This window comes from Xyrauchen texanus, chromosome 12, assembly GCF_025860055.1.
Source record: "Xyrauchen texanus isolate HMW12.3.18 chromosome 12, RBS_HiC_50CHRs, whole genome shotgun sequence".
NCBI classification, from domain to species: domain Eukaryota; kingdom Metazoa; phylum Chordata; class Actinopteri; order Cypriniformes; family Catostomidae; genus Xyrauchen; species Xyrauchen texanus.
The window spans coordinates 6,478,183-6,492,337 of record NC_068287.1 but is presented as its reverse complement, the minus strand read 5'-3'; the positions used below and the strand labels follow the sequence as shown (position 1 = coordinate 6,492,337).

General features: G+C 41.8%; 1 protein-coding gene across 1 annotated transcript in view; it reads right to left on the bottom strand.

Moving 5' to 3' along the window:
- Positions 1-8,646, bottom strand: part of LOC127653320 (SEC14-like protein 1) — a 30,707-nt gene extending 22,061 nt beyond the window's left edge. Inside the window, exons 1-3 of the mRNA XM_052139971.1 lie at positions 8,503-8,646; positions 7,743-7,829; positions 222-371 (exon numbers count right to left, since the gene is read on the bottom strand). Coding sequence (XP_051995931.1) covers positions 222-371; positions 7,743-7,805 — 213 coding nt within the window. The 5' untranslated portion in view covers positions 7,806-7,829; positions 8,503-8,646. The remainder of the gene's footprint in view (positions 1-221; positions 372-7,742; positions 7,830-8,502) is intronic.
- Positions 8,647-14,155: the final 5,509 nt, after the last annotated feature.

The following is a 14,155-nucleotide window of genomic DNA, read 5'->3' as shown; positions in this document are numbered from 1 at the left end:
TATGACAGAATTTTCAATTTTGGAAAAACCTTTGCTTTATGAGCATAAAAAAGGGTTTGACTAACATTAGTATTCATCAGATAACTGTGCCAAGATACTTTTTGTACAATAATAGCAGATGACAATTTCTTTTGATCTGAAAATAACAAAACATTTATTTTACAGGAAATAGACAAAAGGGTCACAATTTCATAGTTTGTAACATTTTGGTGATAAAATACCCTCTTTAGGAGTCTAGGTGCATCCACATCCACCGTACATCTGCGCTCGACCACCTTAGTCTCCCCATCCTCACTCTGACTCTCACTAATGATCTCACTGTTCACAAACATGGGAATCAGTGGACAGTTTGGGAATCTTCTCTCATAGGCCTATGAGTGGGAACAAATTAGAAATGTAAATTAGTGGAAGAAAACTGGATAATAGAGTCAGAAAGGAGTGAAAGAATGCAAAAGGAAAGAAAATTAGCATTTATGCATTTGCCAAACTCTTTTATTCAAAGTGACAAAGTGCATTCAAGATAAACAATATTTTGCATCTGTAATCCATTGGTTATAATCATTTGCATAAAGTTAATAATAATAATAACTTTATTTATATAGCACTTTTTTTTAGCAATTTAGCTCAAAGTGCTTCATAAAATCAAAACACACTTAGTAAAATACAAGGTAAAAACTAAAGTGTAAATAGTAAAAGCAACTTTATACAAATTAGTTTTTAAACGAGAATTAAAAAAAGACAAAGATTCAGTAGATCTAATGTCCCAGGGCAGGCTATTCCATAATAGTGGGCCTTCACTACAAACGCTCAATCACTTTTTGTTTTGTATCTAGATCTTGGAAAAGCCAAAAGTTAATGTCAAGAAGATCTAAGATGTCTAACTGTTTCATAAGGTCTTAAAAGTTCAGCTAAATAATCTGGTGCCAAACTATATAATGCTTTAAATGTTCATTAAAATCAACCCTAAAATAAATTGGTAACCAATGCAAAGAAACTAAAACTAGAGTAATGTGATTAAAAGACCTTCTTTGTGTCAAAAGTTTATCTGCAGCATTTTGCAATGATTGTAGCTGTGCTAAAGTGTGTTGATTTAAAGTGCAGAGGTACTGCTGCTATACTCTCTTGAAGAACATTCAAACTAGACAGATCATTGAGATTTAATGACAAATAATTGGCACAGCAATGATGTATGTTGTATTTTTGAATCACAGAACCATATATAGGCCCTATATATAACATATATAGAGAAAACAAGATTGGCCCTAACAGGGATCCTTGTGGTACATCACAATTCATTGTTGAAGAGGAGGACATCTTATCTCCAACAGATATTACACATTTGTTATTTGACAAATATGAAACAAAACCAGTCTAAAGCCACCCCAGGTATTCCCAACCATCTCTTTCATGTATCCATTAAAATGGAATGATCAACTATCATAGTTGCACATTGACACATGTTCTGTCTCTTCAAAGTGACGCGTGGGTGCTACCAAACTTACCATGGAAAAGCACCGCCTTCTGATGTTGGGCGTTCCATTGGGACAGGTGTGTCACCGAAAGGTGATAATGACAGATGCCTCCTCCACAGCTTGGTGTGCTGTAAATGAGGGTCGTCCAGCCTATGGGGTTTGGACAGGCCAGCGGCAATATTGGCACATAAACTGTCTGGAGATGTTCACGGTGCTGCTGGCAATAAAAATTTTCCTCCCTGAAATTCAGGAGAGCCATGTCCTCATCCAGTCGGACAACAGGACGGTGGTGTACTACATCAATTGCCAGGGAGGAGTGCCCTCTCTTGCCATGCTGAAGCTGGCACATCACATTCTTCTGTGGGCACAGGACAATGTGCTGTCTCTATGAGCCAGCTTTCTGTTCTTGGCACATTCACTCACATGCTCAGATTTGCACGAACGGATGAGTTAGGGGCCGTTCACACTAAATGTGTTATTGTGTGCATCTGCTCTGTTTTTTTATTGTTTTCCTATGTAAATCTCATCCTTGACTGCTGCACCGTGTATCGCTGTTTCTTCAGTATCTCACGCAGCAACTGGCACATTTTTTAGACACTTTTTGAAGTTAATAAGAACTTCAGATTTCAAAAACGCATGTCGAGACACATGCGTTCTGTTTCAATCGTTGCGCTGCATCTAGATTGTTTTTTAGTGCAGGTGTCACAGATTTAACGTTCAGGTTGTAAAGAGGTGACAATTTACAATGTTTAACATTATTCCAGATTATCTGCACCAAGCAAAGTTTCAGCACTTCATAAACCGAAATGATTTTTCCCTTCTGCTCTAGTGTGCTGATGGACCACAGCGCCTTGTGTGTTTACTGTTACTGTTAAGAATGTTGCCACGATACCTACATAAAATACAGTCTTTTGCGACATGGTGAACAATACATTGCAGATTTATGCAGAATATAAGCTCCAGGTGCAAGTAAAGTAAATAATACAGGAATATAATACTAATGTATAAATCCTCAAAGTAATAACAATAATACAAATGACAAAAGTAGAGTGTGTGCTTGAACCCGGAAGGGGGTGGGCACGGGCTGGGTCTGGAAGGCCAACACAATGGTGTCCGCGATCCCGTGGGGAAGCCTCTGTTGGAGACAGTGTTCCTTTTCCGCTGTCCACCAAGCAGACAAAGAGCTGCTCAGAGTGTCTAAAGCTCTGCGTTCGATCCAAGTAGGTAAACAAAGTACACACAAGACACAGCAACGCTAAGGCTCATTAGGTTTCTCATAAGGTTAACAAATAACCTTATAATGGCAGAAGTCATCTGGCGTCACAAAAGCAGAGATCCCACGGGCTCGCTGGGTGAATGGAACCTGACGTTGGAGCCCTTCAACAGATCTAACTTCATAACAAAGGATGCAGAAGCAACTTGGTTGATGCAGTTATCCAGGTGTGGGAGAGGATAGGCATCAGACTTGGTGATGGCCTTTACCTTGTGAAAATCTGTCCAAAAAGAGAATCATCATTCTTCTCAACTAACAAACATGGTGAACTCCAAGCACTAGAATTGGGTTCAGCTATGCCATGTTTTAACATATACACTTCCTCCTTACGCATAAGCTGGCGCTTCACAGGATTTGCCCTATATGGATGTTGTTTAATAGGGGTAGTTTGACCCACATCAATGTCATGCTCTAGCACATTGGTAAAAGATGTAACATCAGAGAACAGGGCCAAATTTGACAAACTAACTGAAAAATATCAGAGCACAAATTTTAGAATTTGGCAATCTACTCTGAGAAATCACAGAGACAGCAACACTTCCTTCTGTCCCAGTAGATGAAACATTCAGTACAGCCAGGGCCTTGACCTCTGTAGACACTGTTTGATTACAGTCAATTACATTGGCAGCTCTTTGTCTGCTTCGGCGTACGGCGGAAAGGGAACGGCATCTCCAAACAGGGGTTAGCTCACTGGGTCGTTGACGCTATCTACCTGCCCTACCAGACCCAGGCCTTGTGGGTTCAAGCACACTTGAAGAGAAGTGTGGCATCCTTGTGGGCACTGGCCAACGGAGATTCTACAATTTCAGGGTTGAGTCGGTCTCGTCCGGTGTTTTGTCAGGTCCGAGCCGGTAGAACTTGGTAATACGGAACAGCCAACCGGGTGTTCCGCTTGCACCTAGCGCCCTTAACCAAAGTGATCCAGTGTGCTTTCTCTCCCAGGTTAGCCACTAAGCTCTTGCTTCCTAGCCTTCTGTCTGGTGAATTCAGTGGAGGAATTTGCGGCCAGACCCACTACGAACCTCAAGTGCTTTGTTCTGGGGTAAGGGGTCCACAGGCCTACAGTGCATCTGGAAGTATGCACAGCACATCACTTTTTCCACATTTTGTTTGAACCGGTTTCGTCCTGTGTTGTGACTATTCCAATATTTCCTGTGATGTATTTTCCGTGGTACGGTCCCCCTGTCGGCGGACCTGTGTCTCCCTTGGGCAGAGCTCCCTCTGTCCCCCGGTCCCTGTGTTTGTAGAGCTAGTCCCCATCGAGGCAGGACCTACCACCTCGCCACTTCCATGTGTGGCTGGTAGGCCCATGTGACGTATTTGCCACATGTGAACCTCCCCTGCTGTGCAGGATGTGGTATCTGCTGATGGAGGAAACGAGACGTTGTGTCCCTCTTGCCACAACACTGTCCTAAGCCTCTGATGTGGCCGAGAACTTACTCTAGGCTCCTCAGCTCAAAACCTGTCTGAAAAGATGCACGCTTCCCTCCTTTTATAACCGTATGTCTGGGGGAGAGGCATGCAAATTCTGTTCGCCAATTCTCATTGGCCTTTTCTCAAAGATAAGAGGTAACCAAGGATCTCAAGAGAGACCCCTAGTGTCACTACATCAACACAACGTTCCCTCCATAAGGGAATGGATGTTACGACAGTAACCGAAACGCTTTGTCTGCCATCGTTCCAGTGCTGTGGTGTTAAGTTTGTTTTTCCTCTTGCCTTGATGTATGTTTTGTCTATTGGCCTGTCTCACCTGCGGACTTAGCGGTTTTACGGGACACTTGATACTTTGATACTTTTTTCTTTGTTTAATATTTTATGTTTTATTTCTGTACAAAATCCTTGAGGCACCATACAAAATAAACTTTATTATTATTTGTATTATTAGTATTATTATTATTAATATACTGACACACAAATCGTTATTTTAAAAGTGATTGATAGCTCGTTAATGTCATCTGCTTTTGGAATCCCCAAACTGTACTGTAACTTATTTTAGAATTTGCGCCGAGATAAGAAGTGGTTCTCAAACGTCTTTGCTCAATTACCCATTTCTCATGAAATATTTGCACTTTGTGCCACTTTATTAATGTACCAAACTACCACAATTTGCACGCATTCACCTACAGATAGCGCAAACACTCCCACGCACATTGTGTTTTCTGCTGGCAAGACAATTGCACTTAGAATTAGCGCTCTCAGGAAAATGTTATATGACAAACCGCACGGTAGTAGTGCGTTGCGCTACGCTTAGCGTGGTCACAAAAATAGAGCCCTAAGTGTTTATAAAGTAATAATCAGCCATTACACTTGTGATTTGTGTGAAAGTGAATAAAATGAACAGTTGTTGTAGAGCGTCTAGTGTTAATTTCACCAGAAAACGTAGAAAGCTGCACATAAAACTCAGTTTGCAAAAACATTACCATTCATTCTATGAGATTAGATTGTACCTGAGCCATATCCTGAGCTCAAAATGTCAGAAACTTTTCATAAAAATGTAAAAGCAAGTGACATCTGCAAACTAATGATGCTAGACCTTTTCTCAGAACTAACTTTGCCATTTTTGCTCATTTTAACCAACTAGTGTCTAGGTGATTTTTACAAATTCACATGGACCGCATTATGCATTCTTCTCTATATGCCAAAAACAGTCTGCCAATGGAGTAGGGTGTCAGAATGATTAATTATTAATTAAGTATTCAATAAAAGAGAAGGTGAGAAATACCCGGATGGCTTTCTATATCTTGTGAGATTCTGAAGTGTTCATCGACAGGGCATGTTACTATCCCATAAAGCTATAGGAGGTGAGGAGAAGTCATGTTCAAAATGCTACATTTGAAAAAAATGCCGGAGAACCGCGAGTCAGCACTCTCTTTTTAACTGCATGCCCACAGTACAATGCCCATATTCCCAGGTGAAGTGTCCAGAAATGTATTCATACTAATCACTTACAAACCTTAAGAATGCACTGTATTAACTGCAGAGTTCTTGATAAAATGCAGTACATACTCTGACCGTATTCGATTTTGTACACAACCATGTTGTCCTAGCAGAGTAACCACAGGTGTCGTTCAGCAAAACAACTCTGGATATGTTCCACTAATGTTTCACAACCACAAAGTGATGAAAAATGATAACTAATGCAATGACTTTCACACATTTTTAAGTGAGGCATAGTAGCCCAAAAGCTTGATCTGCCCACTGTATCAAAGGCATTCAGATGGTTATTCTTAGGTTGTGATACAGTAACTGACAGCGCTGCAACTTTTCACGATAAACGGTAATGATTACATCAAAGATGAGATAATACAAAGAGGATATGACACAATTGTAAAAGGTCTAAGTCTATACATTTAAATTCTTACTTAAACAGATGTGCTTTTATCAGCTTTCACAGCAAACCATCTTGTGATGAGATGAGTAGTGATATTTTAAAGATCTCAGAAAAAAATATTTTTGTAGACTCAAGTCAAAGTTTCACTTGGTAAGACATGGTAGACCTAACATTGGTTTTAATATTAATTTGAGCCATTTGTTTTATGTTATACACTAGCTATGGCCTGTTGCTTAAAATGAATGGGTTGTTTACCCAAAAATTTAAATTCTGTCACAATTTACATACATGTTTATACTACATTATGGGGACCAAATGTCTCAAAATGGAACCTGAGATCACCTACCTGAGATGACCTTTATGTATAAAATCCATAAAATGCATAGAAGTCTATGGAGAGTGCCCACAATGATATAACAACAAGTTTGTGTACCATTGTTGTTCTATAATCACAAAGGCTGCAAAGTACTTAATTACTTAAGTTAATTTTGTAAGGGGTCCTTTCGCCATCACCTGATCATTAACATGGAATGTGTGTGTGTGTGTGTGTGTGTTTGTTTGTGGTATTTACATCAGTGTAATGTCTCAGGATAAATTCCAAAAGTTTCTGCCCTAGTATTTAGAGCTTAAACGCAGAAGAAAAACAATGTCAGAATCTAATGTCAAATTGGAAAATGCATTATGTAAAAAATGATTCCCAGAAATTCTCTATTTTCAAACTCATTTTGCCTCTAATCAAAGTTTGTAATATTGTGATTCATCAATCATTACGGTTGGTTTGGTACAGTATAACTCTTTGTAGATGCATTTATGAAATGCCTATATAGAGGAAAAAAATGAAAGGGAAAAATACTTCTGAAACAAAGACTGTTCAAAAAGTGGGCAGTCATTCTTTTGGCCCTCTACTGAGCTCCTAGAAAACTAAGCATTAGTGATTGTGTAAACAATGCAGATCTCTGTTCAAGCTAGCCAGAGAATATACAGTCTTTTAGACCAGACATGAAAGCTATTAAGATACCATATACCATTTATGATTCTGTATAGAGCCATAGTACTTGTATGTTTCTGCTTTCAGTCTTTGCTTTAAAAAGTAGACAATCAATAAAGTCTTCATACCTCATGATACGCTTGTTCAGATAAAACCATAAATCCGCTGTTAATGCTGTAAAGCTTGACAGACTTGTGCGCAGTGAGGTTAAAGATTTACTTCCATTTGTGCTGACTTAAGACAACTGATCTAAGAGACTAGTGAACTCAAGAGCAAAGCAGCTGTGGCAGAGTGTAGCTGTCTGGACAAACTATGTCCAAGTTAAAAATAAAAACAACTAAAAGTTGATTCTTTAAACAAAAAAAACAAAAAAAACAAAAAAAACAAAAAAAAATATATATATATATATATATAAATTCAAAGGGGCCAGTCTATTTGATTCCAGACAAGACTGAAACAAGACAGAGTAGAGAAAACAAGTATGTGAAATGATTAAACCAAGTCTTGTACATGGGTCTACTTTTAAACCAATGTTTTTTTTACGCTTTACAACACACCCAAGGACCTTCACTACAGAAAAGCTCGATTTGCACTTTTATAAAAGCTTGAAAAACATTATAATACTTTATTTTAATAAAATTAAAACTTTAAAAAACATGTAATTTCTTAAAAACTCACCACCATTATGAGCTCAAAGGGGTATTTGTAAACCCTCACAGGGGACTGATATTTCTGCACCATCACTGCTCTGATACAAAGCCACTCCTTAGAAAAAATACAAATTAAATGGTTATATTATAGAATATGGACTGAGATAATAGCATTTGAATGACATCAGAAGGTATAGACTTAGCTTACAATACATTTGTCATCAAATTATGATGACAAATGCTTTTCCAATGATGCAATACTTTTCATCATTATTATAGAACAACATCTTTCCATTTAACTTCATTAAAATAATTTCTATGATTTTGGTCTATTTGTTGATTTTCTTTATCAGTAATACATTTAAAATAGTAAAAAAATAAATAAATATGCAATGAACTTATCAAACGTAACTTTGAGTGTACTTCGTACTTTTAGATAGCTTAAGCTTACTCAATTTTACAAGGTTGAAACTGTTTACAGTGTATCTACGACTACATCCTCTGGCCTTCTTGAGGTTCACTGAATGGTAACCTGAACATTTGTAATATTAAATTGCTGTTGGTGCAGTCAACAGCAAACACTTTTTTCTTTACTGTGGTCAACTTCTAATCACGGGCTTCCTATGAATGTTTAAAAGACCGAAAGTATATAACAAAGTGCCCAGGTTCAAGAGCTGTGGACAAAACACAAGTGAATTAATGTTTTAGCAAAGACTGACTGCACAGCAATCCAAAAAGCCATTAGACAAACATTCATGACAGCCGTGAAATGAACTTTTACACTTTACCTTTGAAGTTGAATCCACAGAGAATGCAGTTGCATGGAAGTCTTAAGATAAGAAGATAAACCTGATGTGAAATAATTAAAATCCAGTCTGATTGCTTTAGTTATCCAGATTCATTCGGCCAGTCGAGTGAAAGCTGCACTTGTGTCAGTGAGGTTACATAACCCACATCAGTCATATAACCCACAAACCCCGCCTCAGTGCTCTAGTTATCAGTCCAGTGGGTAGGTGAAATTAAGAATTAGAGAATTTTTATTTAACTGTTCTATATATGAATTTAATTATTTGATATACATTTTCATTTTTGTTCTGCAACTTTAATACTGGCTTGCCAAAGCCTTGCATGGAAGTTTAGAGTTGTTTAAAAAGCTTAATGTTTGAAGTTTATTCAGGCTTTACAGTGAGCCAAACAGACAAATGTTGGATTATTAGATAGAAGTTTTCTGACTAGTTGTTGTTGTTATAGTGCTCTGGATTGTTGCCAGGTAATTGCAAAACAGTTTGCTGGGGTGGTCATGGTGATTGGCAGGTTGCCCCATTGTTACTTTGCTTGGATGGATGGATGGATGGATGGATGGATAGATAGACAGATAGACAGATAGACAGATAGACAGATAGATAGATAGATAGATAGATAGATAGATAGATAGATAGATAGATAGATAGATAGATAGAGTGATTTTATATTTTCTTTTGCTTACCTCATATGCCTACTTTAGATTATTACAGTACATTCATACAAATGTGTGTAATACGTGAAGGGTGCCAGCAGATGGCAATGTGGACTTTTTAAACTGACTGCTGTGCTGTCCTTTGCAATATCTGTTTATCTATGTATGCTTGAATTGTGTCTAATAGATGTGTCTGTTATCTGTCTGATAGTCAGTTAGTAAGTAGAAGTGGTTGTTTTTGGGGTTGAGAAATGCAGTTTGTTTAAGAAATACAATGTGGGATGAGACTCCGAAAGTATTACATTGTGTAACAGAGGGGAATTTTGCAGATGTTAGTCAAGCAGCTGTCTTTTAGAAGCTCTCAAGGGTACATCTGAAATATGCTGGGAGTCCAGCAATCATACCATTACATTTAGACAATAAATAGACAGTATTAAAGAATAAATATTAATGACAGAATTGTCATGTTCATTGTTGTCCTTTTGTGTACTTTTATTTTGAAAATTCCTGTTCAGTTCCTAGTTTTGTCACATCCTGTTTTCCCTCCATGTTTTGTATCTGGGTTTTATTGGTTCATTGGTTGATTACCTTGATTCAGTTCTTGTTTGTCATTGGTTTTAGTTAATTATCTCGTTATCCTGTTTCAGAGTTCTGTTTGTTGATTGGCCTTGTTACTCTTGTCCTTGTGTATTTAAACCCTGTTTGTTCCTTCATTCCCTTGTCGGTCGTTGAATGTTGTTGTATGTGAATGTTATGGTTGTTTCTCCTGCCTGTGGATGTTTTCATGTTCATGTTGTTTTCCCCTCGTGGATATTTCTTTGTTCCTGTTTGTTTGCCCTCACTTTGATTTATAATAAAGAACCTGCTTTTGGATCCGCACCTCCTCGTCTGCCTTCACTCCTGCATTCGTTACAGAACGACCGACCACACTATGGATCCAGCGGTTCAGCAAGCGAACTACCAGCTGCTTTGCCTAAAGCAAGAGGACCGACCGATGGAGGACCACATCCGTGACTTCCTTGAGCTGGCAAACATCTCTGACTTCCCGGACTCGGCCTTGGTGGTTTTCTTCTGGGGTAACCTGAACCCCTCACTGAAGGAGCGGTTGCCACCGGCGACACGCGGCTGGACGCTCTGTGATTTTGTGGCGAAGACGCTGCTGGTATGCGGCTCGCCACTTACTGTGGATGTTGTGGATGAGGATCCTGCCTCCCCTCCCGCGGCGGTGACTCTCCAGTCGTCCCTAGCTCTCCCTGTCACGCCAGCCCCTACGGTCAGTGTGCAAACCCCCACGCCTGTTGTCGTCATCGAGCCTGCACGGTCCACTTCGTCTGCCCAGAGGAGGGTGAGAAGACGGGCTTCTGCCTCCCGGTTCGCGCCTGCCCCGGTCTGCGAGCCAGAGCCCACGCATGTCACCGTGAGCGAGCCAGAGCCCACGCATGTCACCGTGAGCGAGCCAGAGCCCACGCATGTCACCGTGAGTGATCCTGAGTCCTCGTCAGCCACGGTCAGCGAACCCAAGCCAGCGCATGCCTCGGTCACCCAGCCAGTACCTGTCGCCTCAGAAGTCAGTGAGCCAGCGCCTGTAGCCTCGACCGTCCCTGAGCCAGCGCCTGTAGCCTCGACCGTCCCTGAGCCAGCGCCTGTAGCCTCGACCGTCCCAGCGCCAGCAGCCATGACCGTCCAAGAGCCAGCGCCTCCCGAGCCTCCCAGGGCTCCCCCTCTCAAGTCTCTCGAGTCTTCTACGGCTCCGCCTCCCGAGGTTTCCAGAGCTCCGCCTTCCGAGTTTCCAGAGCTCCTCCTCCCGAGCCTCCCAGGGCTCCTCCTCCCGAGCCTCCCAGGGCTCCTCCTCCCGAGCCTCCCAGGGCTCCGCCTCCTATGGCTCCGCCTCCTATGGCTCCGCCTCCTATGGCTCCGCCTCCTATGGCTCCGCCTCCCACGGCTCTGCCTCTCCAGTCTCCTACGGCTCAACCTTCCTCTGCTCCACCTCCGAAGCCTTCCAGCTCACCGCCTGAAGAACCTCCTACGGCGCCACCTCCCTCGGCTCCGCCTCCTAAGCCCCCCACGGTCCTGCCTACGCCTCCGAAGCAGCCTCCCAAGTCTTCTACGGCTCCGCCTCCGAAGTCCTCCTTGGCTCCGCCTCACGCGGCTCCACCGGTCCCTATCTGGCGGCCACCACCCAGGTCCCCCAAACCTACCCACATCCCGTGGTCAACCCCCAGGCCTCCTGAACCTATCCTTGCCTTGTGGCCCGCTCCCAGGCCCCCTGAGCCCGTCCTTGCTCTGAGGCCAGCTCCCAGACCTCCTGAACCGGTCCTTGCCCCATGGCCATCTCCTAGGCTACCTAGATCGGCCTCTATCCTGTGGCCGCCTCCTAGGCCCCCTGAGCCGGCCCTTGCCTCATGGCCAGCCCCCGGGCCATCTAAACCTGTCCCTGTCCTGAGGCTGCCTCCCAGGCCTCCTAGACCTGTTCCCGTCCTGGGGCCTGGGAGGAGGCCTCCTGACCCAGTTCCCGTCCTGTGGCCTCCTCCCAGGCCCCCTGACCAAGTTCCCGTCCTGTGGCCTCCTCCTGACCCGGTCCCTGTCCGGTGGCCTCCTCCCAGGCCTCCTGAACCTGCCCCTGTCCGGTGGCCTCCTCCCAGGGCCCCTGACCTGTTCCTGACCTGTGGCCTCTTCCCAGGCCCCCTGACCCTGTTCCTGTCCAGTGGCCTCCTCCCCGGTCCCCCAGACCTATCCTTGCCCGGTCGATACCTCCCTGGCCCCTAACCCTGTCCCTTTGTGCCCCCCGGGGCTGCCTAATGGGCCCCGTGGACTGTCTCATCTCCATTTGTGCCCCCATGGACTGTCTCATTTCCCCCTTGGACTTCCTGCCTGCCCTCTGTGCCCCCTTGGACTTCCTGTCTGCCCCTTGCACCTCCGTCGACCTGCCTGTCTTGCCCTCTGCGCCCCCCCTGGACTTCCAGCCTGCCCATTGTGCCCCCCTGGTCTGTCTGTCTGCCCATGTGCCCACTTGGACTGTCTGTTTGCCCCTGGTGCCCTTATGATATTTTTGTGAGTTTTTGTCTTTTGTTTTTTGTTTCAGGATCGTCTGGAATCCGATCCTTTTGAGGGGGGATTCTGTCATGTTCATTGTTGTCCTTTGTTCTTTTGTGTACTTTTATTTTGAAAATTCCTGTTCAGTTCCTAGTTTTGTCACATCCTGTTTTCCCTCCATGTTTTGTATCTGGGTTTTATTGGTTCCTTGGTTGATTACCTTGATTCAGTTCTTGTTTGTCATTGGTTTTAGTTAATTATCTCGTTATCCTGTTTCAGAGTTCTGTTTGTTGATTTGTCCTTGTGTATTTAAACCCTGTTTGTTCCTTCATTCCCTTGTCGGTCGTTGAATGTTGTTGTTGTTGTTGTTGTTGTTGTACGTGAATGTTATGGTTGTTTCTCCTGCCTGTGGATGTGTTCATGTTGTTTTCCCCTTGTGGATATTTCTTTGTTCCTGTTTGTTTGCCCTCACTTTGATTTATAATAAAGAACCTGCTTTTGGATCCGCACCTCCTCGTCTGCCTTCACTCCTGCATTCGTTACAAGAATACACATCATATTTTCATATAACAAAAAAGTATGATAGTATTAACATTTTATGTGTCAAGGTAGTACTATGCACTTATGTAACCAATACAATAAAAGTACTTAATGTGGAAAACTCATCTAAATAATGTAAAGTCAGACATAATACAATTTATTATCTATTATTTTGTAATAATAGATACATTAGGACACCAACAAGTACTGTGATTTTTAAGTGTCAGATCAGACTGAAAAAGGTCCTTAAAGGAAGAACATACTTAAAAAAAGAAAAAACCTGACCTTCTTTATACTTGTGGAACACAAAAGGACAACTGTTGAAGACTGATCATTTATCAGTCAAACCTGATGTAATATGTCTAACGGTGCCATATTAAAGACCCTAAGATATTTAAGGTATATTTATATACAGTATCTCATTCAAGATAACATTCTCAGTCTCAATATCTCATATCCTCATAAAAAATAGCTCAAAACTTTTTTTTACAATACTGACTGTGTGTTTCTCTATCTATCTTTCCATTTAATCAGTCACAGCTGAGAAAGCAAATGCATATTCATAAATGGGATAAGTCACATAAACAGCTGGTGTTGGAAATGGAAAGCAATTTCTAGAGCCATGCTCTCAGTAATAAAACAAGGAAACATGTTGAAGCAAAGAGAATGCAAGTCAAAAGTCCTTGGTCTGTTTACAAACACAGATGTTTTCAGAGAACTGAGAACAAACTGAATCTCGCACTTTAAATATATGTAAAAATGTCACTGGATGAGCCACATCTGTAGCTGTGGTAAAACAGCCAATATACGCACCCTATTGCATGTGGAAGTTTTATAAAGCCTGTCAGAAATCTATTTTTGCCTCTAATCAAAATTTGTAATATTGTGATTCATCAATCATTACGGTTGGTTTGGTACAGTATAACTCTTTGTAGATGCATTTATGAAATGCCTATACAGAGGAAAAAAATGAATGGGAAAAATACTTCTGGAACCAAGACTGTTCAAAAAGTGGGCAGTCATGATTTTGGCACTCTATTGAGCTCCCAAAAGACCAAGCATTAGTGCAAAAGACCAAGCATTAGTGATTGTGTAAACAATGCAGATCTCTGTGCAAGCTAGCCAGAGAATATACAGTCTTTCAGACCAGAAAAGCTTTTAAGATACCATATGCCATTTATGATTCTGTATATAGCCATAGTACTTATGTTTCTGCTTTCAGTCTTTGCTTTAAAAAGTAATTCTTTTTTTCAAGCAATGGGTGAGTTGTGAGACTGATCTAACAGTGAAAACAGTCCGAAACAGTTTTTCCTGATTTAAACTGGTTCTGTGCTTACTGTAAATCGAATCACTGCCCCCAGTGGCCAAAACGGGAAGTGTTTTTGAACGGAGGGGCTTGTGTGAGCTCCAGT